Genomic DNA, 14,379 nt, shown 5'->3' with positions numbered 1-14,379 from the left:
CTAAAGAAACCTATACATACAAGGTTCTTTGTTGTGTTGGATCTAATATGGCTGATTCTTTGCTTAACAACATCCCCGCCCCCCTTGTTAGATAGAGAGAATGAAATGGTGTTGGATAGATTAATCTATACCTGTTACTATTAGGAATTGTTCAAGTTGCTAAGCAAAACTGAACAAGAGAAAAACATTGATTCTGTTTATGTCATGAATACATCAATTGGCCTAAATGATCTGATATTCTATAGAGGTGTTGAATCTCCTTCATCTACATCCCTTGGTTTAACTTCTTTATAGAACATGGAAAATGTAGTCTCTTGTCAAAAACAATGAGGGCAGCATACTCCCTAATGCACCAGAGTCAATTTATGGAAAGAGTTACAACACATAAATCCATTTCTTTGGAAAAATGGGACGTTCAAGTTCTTTCCATTTACAACATACATGGGTTGATTGCATTTGAGGAAGAAAAAATGTTGGGTAACTGTGGAAATCAAATGGCATTAAAAATCATGGGGTTTCATAATTCTCCTGCAAAGGGATACTTTTTTTTCTTAGCGAGCAGCAACATCAGGATTGAATAATGCCTATTGCATTGTCATATCATTGGAGAGCATATCTTATGATATATGGCCTGCAAAAATAGACATCTAAAATGTACTTCTCTCGGATAAACATCCAGAAAATTCTATCTTTGTTCTCTTGAATACTGTATCTTCTTTCAAACCTTATTTTTTGGGACTAATTTAGTTAATGGTGCAATTATTATGATTACTTTATACTTAAATGAGGAATCGTCTTGTTTGTCTTGCTTTGAAAAATTGTTTTAGGTATATCAAATCCTCTTCCATAATAATAATTACCATAATTATACAAGCATTTGTGTAATACTTGATACTATCTTTTCTATGCATATTAATAATGATTAATATAAGTAATGTTTATTGTCATAAAATAGAAGGAGAGTCCGAAAGCAATTCAAAATCTTTCCAAAACATGTTAGTTTTTAATTACTTTTAAATATTTTCTGGAATTGAAAAAATACTTTATATTTCATTTTTATCTAAGATTTTAAAAAATCATAATGCTCATTTGTAGATCATTAAAAACCAGCTATTAATACAGATTTGTCTGCTTTAACCCTACTTTCAGCCTCATGGTAACGCTCCAAATCTTAAAAATTCCACCAAGTCCTCTTCGCTTCACTGACAGTACCTATCAAACGGAGGAAGTCACAGACGGAAGCTGCAAATCGAGTAAAGAAAACAGGAAATCATTGCCCAGTTGAACAATTCCAAGTGTTGAAATGTCTTTGGATTCCAGTAGCTCGCTCCGTGATAAGAGTGAAGGTGTGCAAGAGAGAGAGAGAGAGAGAGAGAGAGAGAGAGAGAGAGAGAGAGATGGATAGAGAGAGAGAGAGAGAGGATAATTCGAAAGAGAGAGAAAGAAAGAGAGAAATAGACAGAGAGAGAGAGAGAGAGAGAGAGAGAGGAAAAGCCGGGTTCCCAACACCCTGCTTCTATCACTGTCATAATGAGATCTATTAGGTCTGATCGCTCATCATCGTTCAGGTAGTGTTTAGTACATCTCGTAAAGATGAGGCTAAATTAAGAGAGTGCTCCTACATGTACATGAGATCCTAGCTCTACTTCATCAAAGATATAGAGTTAGGGTTAGGGTTATGATGGGGTTTTAGGTTAGTTTTACTACAGTCAAACAAGCTTCAGCTACAACCTGTCTATAACAGTTCCCTTGAAAAATATTTCTAATTGACTACTATACTAAAGGAGCCTGTGCATAAAGACCACCTGTTTGTAAAGACCACTTTTCTTGTCTCCTCTGAGTGGTCTTTATATACAGCGTTCATTGCAATATATATAGTGATGGGTTCAGGATTGAAGTTAGCCATCCATAAGGTGTAGAAAATTGACTACATAGCAATTGTCACTGGAGAAGGTGTTTTGTAACTGGATGAATGAGCAGTTCATTTAATAGAAATCTTACTACAGAAGGCCAGAATAATAAAACAGTACATAATTGTGCTATATTTGATGTATTTTATCAATTGTATTTGATACAATCACAAGCATCATTGGTTCTACATAGTAAATACTCATGAAGATATAATATTTTCACTAAATATTTCATGCAGACAATTTGTAGCGCTTTGCCATCGTCTTGAAAAGTCAAGTTTTCCAGCATTTAAATTTGTGTTTGCATCATACATACTATCATGTACATTTTAAATGTTATATAATCACAACTTTGTAATTTAAATATCAAGAATTACATCTTGCTGCCACTTAGTCCATTTGGAAAATTAATCTGATTGTACAAGACTAAAACCACAATTAGCTACTTCTAAATTTCCCTTTCGTTGTCATTAAAGTACAAGTCCACTCCAAAAATAACTTACTTTCATTAGAAGCAGAACAATCAGACAAACCAATCAAAAAAGGTTTGAGCAAAATCGGATGACTAATAAGAAAGTTATACATTTTTGAAAAAGTATGTAAAACTACAGAATAATATAGTGGACTTGGCCTTTAAATTACTCATGCCGGATGACCAATTGATATTTCTACACTACAACTATCATAATGCTCTAACAATATGATATGTATGCCCATAACACAATTATAGCAACTACTTTCAAAATATTAACTCAGGTGCAATTTCAATACCACATTGCAATAGATGACGTACAAGGCTATTGAAATTTCCTCAGGTTTTTTTTTAAAAATAGTTGCGATTGTGCTACATATAAGCATTTTACAAAGGAAGAAATTAGGCAAATAAAAGTGGTGTTTTTTTTTGGCCACAATCTGCTGTAATTATTGCAAACGGAAAATAACACAAAGAGGTGAATTGCTTAGTTTGAGCAAAATCGGATGACTAATAAGAAAGTTATACATTTTTGAAAAAGTATGTAAAACTACAGAATAATATAGTGGACTTGGCCTTTAAATTACTCATGCCGGATGACCAATTGATATTTCTACACTACAACTATCATAATGCTCTAACAATATGATATGTATGCCCATAACACAATTATAGCAACTACTTTCAAAATATTAACTCAGGTGCAATTTCAATACCACATTGCAATAGATGACGTACAAGGCTATTGAAATTTCCTCAGGTTTTTTTTTAAAAATAGTTGCGATTGTGCTACATATAAGCATTTTACAAAGGAAGAAATTAGGCAAATAAAAGTGGTGGTTTTTTTTGGCCACAATCTGCTGTAATTATTGCAAACGGAAAATAACACAAAGAGGTGAATTGCTTAGTTTAGAGTTTTGTTTACTCTCTATAGCTAATTACAATTGTTCACCTCATCAGACACAGGAAAAAAGCAAATGAATTAAAGATTCTTCTATGGCCTGTAAGCCAGTGTGAAAAATGAAAACCACTTTGAGGTTTAAATGAGAAATTTTTAAATAAGTGGTAGGGAAAGGGATAAAAGTGAGGTTTTATTCCGCTTAATCTCTTGTGTTTTTTTATTGCCTTACTATGTATGAAAATTATAGGAATATGATATGCAGTGAAACATCTTAAAACAGCAATGCCATCATAATTTTTAAATGTTTCTGAAAAAAAAATGATGCAGGCATCTATGATTCATTTGCAAATAATGGCCCAAATTCACAAAGAAGGTTTAAAGGTTAAAACCATTCCCCTGAGCAGGCTAAAAATATAACTTCATATAATGCTGTAAAACCGTGGATTAAATCTAAACCTCCTTTTTGAATCGCAAAATGATAACACAAAGGTTAACTAATGGTCTAATCTGGGTTTAACTCATGGGTTTTAGATTTAAACCTCCTTTGTGGATTCCGGTCAAAATGTTTACAAGCTCTAAAACCTGTAACATTTCACACAGTAACTACGAATTAAGATAAATTAATATGTTACAATACAGCAGAGTCTCTCTTATAAGTTATATCTGACTTTCAGAATGCTTCGGTTTACTTAAATTATTAAATAATTGTACCTCACTTTCTGCTTTCACAGGTTAATTTAAGGAATGTATTATTTTCTGTCTGTATAATTGCAATTATAGTGCACATGTAAACAGAAATTAAGAGCCTTATACAGACTTATGTACTACTGCATGCTTTACACAAATACAAACCTAATCATAGGATGTGAGAGGTACTCATACATTGTACATCATACATCATACAGCAAGAATGAGACAAGGTGATGGTGAAGAAGGTAGAGAAATTAAGAGAGAAAGAGAGATGAAAGCATCACAGGAATAGAAGAGAGAAAAAAGGAGGGAGGGAGGGAGGGAGGAAGAGAGAGAGAGAGAGAGAGAGAGAGAGAGAGAGAGGGGGGGGGGGTGATTCACAGGAAACGGATAACGCAAGTGAGATAGGGATAGAGAGAGAGAGTCTGTAAGTTAATTAATATATATATATATATATATATATATATATATATATATATATATATATGATTAGAATTAGACAAGGTGATGTTAAAGGAGGTAGCAAAAAGATGGATGAAAACATCACAGAAAGAAAAGATATATGATGAAGGAAGTGATAGATCAAGTTGAGAGAGAGAGAGAGAGAGAGAGAGACAGACAGACAGAGACAGACAGAGAGAGAGAGAGAGAGAGAGAGAGAGAGAAGGGAGGAAAAAAAAGGGGGGGGGGGGGGGGTCTGTGAGTTAATTACAGAATGAGAAAATACATGTATGATAAGAATTAGTCAAGGTGATTTTGAAGGAGGTAGAGAAAAAGAGAAATGACAAAGGCAAAGTTAAAGTTTATGTTGTTTTAAACTCAACCTTTAAAGCACAACAAAATCTTTTGAAATCCTCCTATTTGCTTGGCCTATAGTTTGGAACAGGATGACAGTAAATCTATTCTGTAGATGGATTACATCTCATAGCTGAAAGAAATGAACAGTGGAACAGGTAAGATGTAAATATTGGATATATTCCAAAAGCAATCAGGAAAGTAGATGAAGACTTTGCCTACATATCGCTTCTACAATAACACTGATTATCATATTAACTCAAGTAGTAGCATGTTTCATCTCTATGGAAATGTCATTGAAAATGAGGTCATCTGAATAAACTCTTTGACATCCAAACACAATCGATCTCCTTGATGGTAATATCAGATCTAAATAGAACTTGCTCAGAATGAAACAAAATTTGCTCTTTTGAATAATACATTTAATGGAAAACTAGAGATTTCAATTCGCAGACAGCTTTGTTGCCTTGCCTACTAATCGCTACTAAAGGAGTTGCTGACTGTCTCAGGGCATCTTTATTCTTTAGCCATTGTCATTACAGACAGAAAACAGTTCAAGCTTGTTCACATAAGCTTTTTTTATTTTTTATGTTGGAGTCAAATGGGATGTTTACTGTGGTATAGTAATTGTTTACTGTGGTATAGTAATTTAAAGGCAAGACACACATAAAGAGGCATTTCGTCTACGATACATTATGGGCAACATAATTTAACACAATCTCCTGCAATACTGTCTGTTCCATTATAACACTTTAGAAGAAGAAGAATTGTAATAATAAACTAGACACACAACAAATGGAATTTCTGCGTGTATGACATTAGATACATCAAGACCAATTGCCAAAACAAACTTCCCTATATCCAATAGCAATTAAAATGTTTGAAATTTAAAGTTTAAAAACTCTCTTACTCTTTCCAATTTTCTGAAAAGTTTGCTCGTCTGTTTCTCTGACTTTTGTGCTTCCATCAAAATTGCCTTTTTAAGAAAGAGGAAATTGCCTTTAAATACATTTTAAAGCACTACTACACTAGTTTGGCCAGGAGGGATTAGACTTCCCCACATGGTCATTAACATAGAAAAAAGGGGATCATGGGGACCAATGGACACCGATTAGGCATTGTTTGCTATATAGAGGGCGCAAGTAGCTATAAGTAGTGCAGTGGGGATTTAAAAGAAAATAACAAACGTATGAACACTGATTTTATTCCCCAAATTTTCACATTATCAATTCTCTTTAAACTTTGTGGAATGCTTTTACTTATAATTATTCTAAGAAAAATCAATAACAAATTTCATTTATTTCTTCATGACCATGTCAAATACTAGTACCGCTAATTGTAATATTTTTTGTACTTCTAATTATCATTTAATCTATTAATATCAATATAGTTTGGCCTACGATTCAAATTTCAATAAAAGTTGTCAATAACAAAACAAAAACAAAAAAAAGCTAAGAAAAATCAATTTGTATCTGTGCGAAATTTTAATGCTTTCCTCAAAGTTTAGAAAAGTCCCTAGCAATTTTTTTTTTATATTTATGTTTTTTTTTTGTTGTGCAAATTATTATTTTTTCACTTGGAGAACTTTGAGCTCTTTTAAAGTCAATTTTTTTTCTGTTTCCCCGCAGCATTTTATTTTGTTCATGTGGCATACAATGTTGTGTTTGAAAGTGAATAGGATGGTACACTGCCAGCAGCCTACTCATCTAATGCAAGCAACAAACCTTTAAAAACACAATTTCTAATCCATTGGATTTAACATACTTGAATCTTCATCTGATGTACATTCAATACCTTTATCATAAAGTAAATGCAATTTAGCTTCATTGGCTGAAAAATCATTAAATTACAGAAGTTGTATGCATGTGCAAGCAAAAAAAAATTATGCATCCTAATCTGAGTTAATCTTTTACAAATATTCTGGGGAATGCTTGAGTTTCCCAACCTGAAACTTCAATGGCTATAACAATCTATGGAAACATTACACTACCCATGTATAAAAAAATTAAGCTAAAATATCAGTGTAAACTCGGTTTCAATCCAAGTGGTATTGGTTCTACGCACTAACACAGATGAGGATGGCAGTCAAAGTGGAAAATGTGACGGTGTCACCAGGGACCTGTTTCACAAAGCTTTTTTTCAATGACAAATGACAAAAATCAGTGACGAATCTGCTGATAACCAATTAGAAGCATGGATTTCAGTAGCTTGTAACAAAAACTGTCATTTATCACTGCATGACAAGTTTTGTGAAACACCCCCCAGGTGAGTCTTCCAGAGACCTCAATTATTGGTGTTGGTATTGAGCGAAGACAGGTCTGCCAGGACACTCCGCCTATCAGGTTGAGGTAGGACCCTCTGCAGGATTCTTGATGGTAGCGGTACCCTTGACAGGTCACAGCGTATGACGCAGGAGAAGACCTCTCTGAAGTGCGGGTGCTTGAGACAGTAGAAGAGAGGATTCAGACAGCTGTTGATACCCAGGAGAATACCCAGGTAGGACGCCACGTAGCCATAGGTGTCCGGAGAAGAACTGAAGCCCGTGGAGCAGAAGGCAATCACAAAAGGCAGGATACAGATATAGAAGGCACAGATGACAAGCAGAAGGTTCTTGGTGATGATGATGTCCATGCGCCTGTTTGTCGCAATTGGTGCACTTTGCCGATGAGATGCCATGTTCTTGAAGTGGTTGCGTATGTATTTGAATATCAGGATGTAACATATACTTGACAGCAAGAGAGGTAGTGTTAACAGCGCTAGAGCTCCTCCTTTATAATACAGGTCATATTGATGAGTTGGATCCCAGATGCAAAGCTCAAGGTTCAAGTCATACCCCAGGCTGCCGTACCCGACCACTTGCGGGATGATCAGAAATCCTGTCAGGTTGAGCCAAGTCGACGCAATCATCAGGAAGATGTTACACGGGGTGAAGATCCTCTGGTAGGCAGCGCGGGATCTCGTAATGAGAACGTACCGATTCATTGCGACAAAGAACAGTGTCGACACGCTGCATCCGACTGCGATGATGATGATGGATCCGACCGAGGTACAGGTCCACTTAGGCAGGGCCACATCGAGGTGCAGGAGCCACAAGCTCTCCAGCGGAAATGCTACACCTATCACAAGGTCAGCTAGGCTGAGGTTGACGACAAAGATGTTCGTGATGGTGTGCAGTTTTCGAGAGAGTACAACCATGAATATGACAAGGAAATTGCCTATGATGGCAATTAGACCAACGGTTGCGTAAGATACAGCTTTGACCAACCTTTCTATCTGAACTCTATCTGTTATTGTTGAATTACCACCCGATGACAACACTTTGAATGAATTAGTGTCATTAGCATAAAAAGAAGCCATAATTGTTCTGGTATAGAAACAGCTAAGAAAAGCACAGGTTGATCTGCTTAAAAATGCTCAGGATTTTACTTCAAATACATAAAATCAACCTTTAAATGATGGCATGTATTTCAGATTCAATTAGAATGTTTCCACAAATACAAGCACAATACTTGTATTTGTGTGAGAAATTTGAGATTGTATCTTGAGCTTTTACAGGTGATACAACTATAAGGAAGATCACATCGATATGAAGACGAAGCATGCTCGTTTCTCCAACGGCATGAATAAGTGAACCTATACTTCTGCACAAACGCACAGTGATTATGCAAACACTGCAAATTCACAAAGCCACTGGTTACCATGGTAATCAGGGAGTCACGGCAACTTGTGCATCTATTGTCAACATCTTTTTTTGTTAGAGGTCTTTCATACTGCCCTCCTACTTTCTTCAAAGCCGTCAAATTTCCTGCACTATGACTTCAACCCACTCTCTGTTCACATTTTCAAGTGGGATTAAGTGATATAATCATGCAAGTGTTAAAGATATACCCCAAAGCAAACACATATTCACCTTAATTTGACTCAGTATTTGCCTATGATTGGCTTGTCTAAATCTACATTCATTTCTCCTTCCCTTTTCTTCTTCCAATCCCCTCCAGTATAAGATACTTCTTTTTGTAATTTGTAATTTGTAATTTTGATTTGATAATTTAACGTATTAAAGAGATTTATTCACATCCATTTCTTAGACACATATCTTTGTATTTTTCTTATTGAAGATACTTAATGAGTTTTCAGAGCTGAAACACTTTCAGTTACCTTATTTTCCACTATTTCTTTAAAAATCACTGCTTTGATTTCATCTTTTTTCCTTTTTTTCCCTTCTGTCTATAAATTACAGGTACTCTCTCTTTTTCTGTTTCTCATAAGTTTTCTCCACATTTTCTCCTAATTCTACATACCCCTTTTCTGATTCTTATCTACAAATCATAATACCTTTTACTTCACATTTCTCCTCCCTCTTTTCTTCTATATTACCATCACCATCATTCTCTCTCTCTCTCTCTCTCTCTCTCTCTTTTTCATCATATATATATATATATATATATATTTACTTATTCCTATATTTGCATTACTTAATCTCTCTCTCTCTCTTCTTTTTTCATTGTATATAGATCCATTTATTTTTTCCTATATTTGCATCAATTGCTTAATTTCTCTCTCTCTCTCTCTTTCTGCCATTCACTCTCACCTCTCCATTACATGTAGGTCTATACCTCATCTCTTCTGCTTATATACTGTTGAACAAAATTATCTAACATAATCAATTCATAAACAACGTAACAATGTATATCATTGTTAAACAAATGTGTTACGATTTGACTTGCAATCATAGTTAAATAAGAAGCAAGTGAAATTTGAAATCATTCTGCATGATTTCTCTAGCAGTTCTAAATCCCCCCAAAAAACAATTCATCAACCTTTAATCAATTATATGACACACATTCCAATTAAGCAAATGTAACTTCAGAGTCAGTGTGTGAACACTCTCTTAGACACTCCCGATTCAGGTGAAAGTACAGACGTTATCTGCAATAATTATCAAGTGCCCACAGAATCTTTAATTTGACTTAATATTTCTCTCTTGACATCAGGCGTGTTTACCAATGCAGGGGCTTTCTTGCTCTGCGACAATGCCTAATCAAATATGGATCATGCTCGCGAGCGTGCGGGGAGGAAATTGGCAAGAGATGCAGAAAGATATCCTTTCAAGCCTTGCAGAATAATGGAAAAAACCGTAATGACGTGTTGAATATAAGTATATTGCTGGTATCCATCTCCCGACGGACTCAAAGTTCATCTGAAGTGAGGTCTAGCTGCTCTTGGAGGAATTCAATGATTACATGTTTAAAGGGAATATGTTAAGTTATGTCATGCAAATAATATATAACAGCAATAATATTCTGTGCTTGTATGATGCAAGTGCATATCCCATCATGATTAACCTCACTATGTACTTCAATTCAATTCAATTTATTTGGTATCATAAAAATAAATATCAAGTACAAATTAAAAAAATATAATAATATGTAATAGACCAGGACTTCCAATAAGCAAATTGTGATTGTAAATGAGCTTGTGCTTTTAAAACTTTGAACAGAATATTAAATTACACAAGAAATGAAACTTACCAGGGATATATATTTTGTAAAGAGTTATGGACAGAGTATGGTACTCCAGGTTTAGCATGCAAAATATCAAAGTGTAATATTGATATGTACCCAGGCACCCTGACAAACTGAATTAAACTGATTTCACAAAAACTAAAACCAGTTGCCCAAGCCATGCTGCCGTAGTAATGAATATGTGTTAAAAAATGACTTTATTAGTCTTTAAAAACCCTTAACTCATATTCAAATATTGAGAAAATGGTGCGAAGGAAGCATAGTAAACAGCAACAGTATTCAAAAGCACTTTGAATGATTTTTTTTTGTCAGATTCTCCAGATATTTCAATTATGTATTTTCTGATGTTCATTTTTTCCCCATGAACTTTTCTAAATTTATTTGAAAAATCCTGAAGATTTGTATCACTGATTAGTACGACAGATTCATGTGTGCATGCATGACACACATAGCTTGCAGTGATTTATTCTCAGAGCCTGAAGTCGTTTACGATTCATATAAAATCAAAATATTTACATAGTAATGTGATATCTATTATTCTCTAAAGTTCAATCAAGGTTTAAGGTCTAAACACCATTTTACAATTTTGTGATGCACGCATTCACCTTTGATGCAAACATTAACTTTCTTTGATTTAAAAGGATTTCCAAGAGTAGCAACAATTCTGAACTTGTTTTCTTTTTAATTTACAAACATTGATTACAGATGGCTACAGATTAAGATGAAGAATGGGAACAGAAAGACCTGACCCAGAGATGCCAACCTTCATCAACAAAAAAAGTATTCTTAAGAGCAAAAAACAGTATTTTTGGACAAAAAACATTATTTTCGAAAAAATTGCCCAATCAAGCAGCTTAAAAAAAAAAAACGGCAGTACCACGTACAGTAAATCTCCGTATATAAGACGCACCTCTATTTTGGGGGCCAAGAAAAAAGAAAAAAAGAATAGTCAACACAAAATAACAGATGATTTCAATTGCAGTCTGTTCATATATTGGAATTGTAGGGATATAAGGGACGATTCAATAAATCATTGAAAATTGACGAAAAAATATCAGTAAATAAAGAAAAAGTCTAGACACCATAATATAGATAGAATCATGAAATGACGGCACTAGAAAAGCCTGCACTGATTCTTTCCATGATGCATAATATTCTAGCGACTTATACTCTGCACGCTATATTTATTCATTCATTCAAGTGAGAAATTTCACCTTGAAACGAAAGAGGAAGCTGCATAGAAATGGAGAGGGGGAGAGACAGAGGGGGGAGAGGGAGGGAGGGAGGGAGGGGGAGAGGGAGGGAGGTGGGGGGGGGCAGTAAGCTAGATGTGGATATTATAACCAAAGCTATTTACAGGAAAAAATGAAAAGGGTAGTGATGGATAAGTGCGCTATAAAAACTATCCTTTGTTACATTACGTCTTTTTATAACACAATACAAGATAGAAACCTAGTGTCAATATGTCACATTTGAAGCATCAAAATATGAGCACGAACACTAGGTATATTATCAAAGTATGTTTAATGGATTATCAAATGACATCTTAATGGTGCGGTCAGGAGATTATTCAATTTTATATATTCTCTCTATAGTTGTTTCAATCTCTTTTAGGGCCTATTAATCATTAGTTTGCACACAAAAATAGATGACAATTTGCTCTTAAATAACTATTTGCAGTTATAAAACTGTTTTTTTATGACCCCCACCTACAGTTTTACTGCTATAAATCAGTACTGCTTTATATAAATTGGATAGTAAATTGAAAAGGCACAAAAGGGGGAAAGAACTGATTGAAAAGAAAGATTATAAAAGCAAAAACTGTGTATTTGCTTCAAACTAAATATTACACGACTTTTATGTTCCACAGGTAAGATATATTTCTGGGAGGACACCTGGATGAGGGCATCTTGGAAGTGTGAACATTCTAGGAAAATAACTTTAACCTGTTGACTCCTGAATTCAATTATTGAAATAGACTGAATACAGGGGCGACTTACAACATTTTCCGTGATTAGCTATACCGTTTCGCGATAGTTTTACGATGAAAATTGTGTGTGTGGACGCTCACTAACGATACGTCGTATAACGAAACTAGTCTAACGAAACGCAGGTTTGGGCATCGTTTCGAACTGAAACTCGATAAAGAATCACGCCTAATCACGGAAAATGTTGTGTGTGGACAGGGGGAGTGTAACTAACTGGGCGGGGCTTAACGTGACCTCGAGCGAAAGGAGACCAGACCTCTCATTTTCGCTTCCATTTAATGACCGCAGTAGCAAACTGCGCACCTATACGACATTTTGCTGTAGAGTTTCAGGATTACTTTCTTCTGTGTGTGGACATCCTGGAATTTATACGATGATTATTTATACGACGTTTCTAATTGTGTGTGGACACTCTGAAATTTCTACGATGATTCTTTATACGACGTTTCGTTATAGAGTTTCGGGATAAATTGTTTTGTGTGTGGACACGCTGTCAGATCCAGTGAACAATGGGTTCACACAATTGGCAATGATAGATCTGGGTCTACGATTTTAGTAAAATAAATGGTTGAAGAACATCTATGTTCAATTTTAACATCGGACTACAAAATAAAAACATACAAACAAACAAACAACAACAAACCTTGTTCGAGTCCACAAGATAAACCATGAAAATGATAATTTTCCATACCTGTAGAGAGTAATAGAGATAAACGGAGAGAAATAAAAAGGGAAAGAGGGGGAAAGAGGAGGAGGAGGAGAGATACAGACAGACAGACAGGGAAAAGCAAGGGAGAGAAAGAGAGAGAGAGAGAGAGAGAGAGAGAGAGAGATGGGTAGAACAAGAGAAAAAAAAAGTATTAACATATAAATGTCAAACACAATATCCACTATACTACTCTAAAGCTATATAAAGAGGTATAAGTTTACAAGAAGCTTAATTAACAAAGATCTCTTTATTTATGGTTAATAGTGTCACAACTTCAGTCCGAAATTATAACAAAAATGGGGGATTTTTTTTAGGATTATGCCATAAACCTAGCTTTCAGAAACACACCCACTTTGTGACTAACTGTTAATATCATATTTTCCCCTTGTTGCTTGGCAAGCCAACCTCTATGCTAATTCACCTAGAGACAGAATAATCCTCCAACAAACCACAATCAAATTAGCTTGATATTCATGGTGTCGTCACTTCGACAGCCGTCGCTCCCAACTCGGGAGAATCAGGCCAATTAATTTGTAACAAAATATGACAACTCTCGGAATGTATAAATTGGAAAAGAATTGTGACCTCTCAAAGATAATTGTGTTTAATCAAAAGTTGGAAGATCATACATGAGCTGATAATGTGTGTGAAGATTTGTCGGAATGCTGAATATTGGAATTACATTCTTTTCCTTCCTGTTCTATTTATTTTGTTTGATGCATTCTTAGTATTAATATTTAAAAAAAAAAAAACTTGTTTCAAGGGTGAATTGTACACCCTAAATACTCTCTACCATATATGATTTTTAAATATTTGCAAGAAATTTACAAGCATTCTTTTCTCTACTTTCATCATTTGTAAAAAGAGAGAAAATCATTCATAATTCAACTGGGATTTGATAAATAAGAAGAAGACATCCATGAGCATTTGACAATCAATTTTGGCCTAACTCATCTTTCATAATAAAACTGCACAGAGCATATGTCACATTTATAAATCAAATGTAAATATGTCCGGTATGTAATATGAATTCAAAGAATATTACTCATTTAAGCTAAATCATTACGGCCCCTGGAATAGAGAAAATGAATGTATAATGATAAATGTATGAATTCTAGTTGAAATTATTATTGCTTAAATGTGCTACATGCCATTGAAACCATAAATACCATCATATATGTGTAATTAATAGATCATCATTAACATATCTGAAACAAACTGATGTCATAAAGTGATAAATGCTCAGATTTGATGATTAGACACAATAAACATTTTGGAAACAAAACCACATGAGATTATTGACCAGAATCTAAGCAAATATACTGAGCAAAGATCTGGCAAAGATCATTTTTACTAAATATTCATTGGCACCTTTGCATTATTAAATTA

The 14,379-nt window shown here is 34.6% G+C and overlaps 1 protein-coding gene across 1 annotated transcript; it reads right to left on the bottom strand.

The window, feature by feature from the left end:
* Nucleotides 1-6,227: 6,227 nt before the first annotated feature.
* Nucleotides 6,228-9,173, bottom strand: LOC115926659 (gastrin/cholecystokinin type B receptor-like). The gene has a single exon (XM_030991642.1). The coding sequence runs from the start codon at nt 8,123-8,125 to the stop codon at nt 7,052-7,054; it is 1,074 nt and encodes a 357-aa protein (XP_030847502.1). The 5' UTR covers nt 8,126-9,173; the 3' UTR covers nt 6,228-7,051.
* Between the last annotated feature and the right edge of the window lie 5,206 nt (nt 9,174-14,379).

Source organism: Strongylocentrotus purpuratus, unplaced genomic scaffold (genome assembly GCF_000002235.5).
Source record: "Strongylocentrotus purpuratus isolate Spur 01 unplaced genomic scaffold, Spur_5.0 spur5_scaffold_2, whole genome shotgun sequence".
Taxonomy (NCBI): Eukaryota; Metazoa; Echinodermata; class Echinoidea; order Camarodonta; family Strongylocentrotidae; genus Strongylocentrotus; species Strongylocentrotus purpuratus.
The sequence above is the reverse complement of the archived record's forward strand: the minus strand, read 5'-3'. Positions and strand labels throughout refer to the sequence as shown.

Excerpts from the sequence above, each read along its gene's own strand:
- LOC115926659 (XM_030991642.1), bottom strand. The coding sequence starts at position 8,125 with ATGGCTTCTTTTTATGCTAATGACACTAATTCATTCAAAGTGTTGTCA.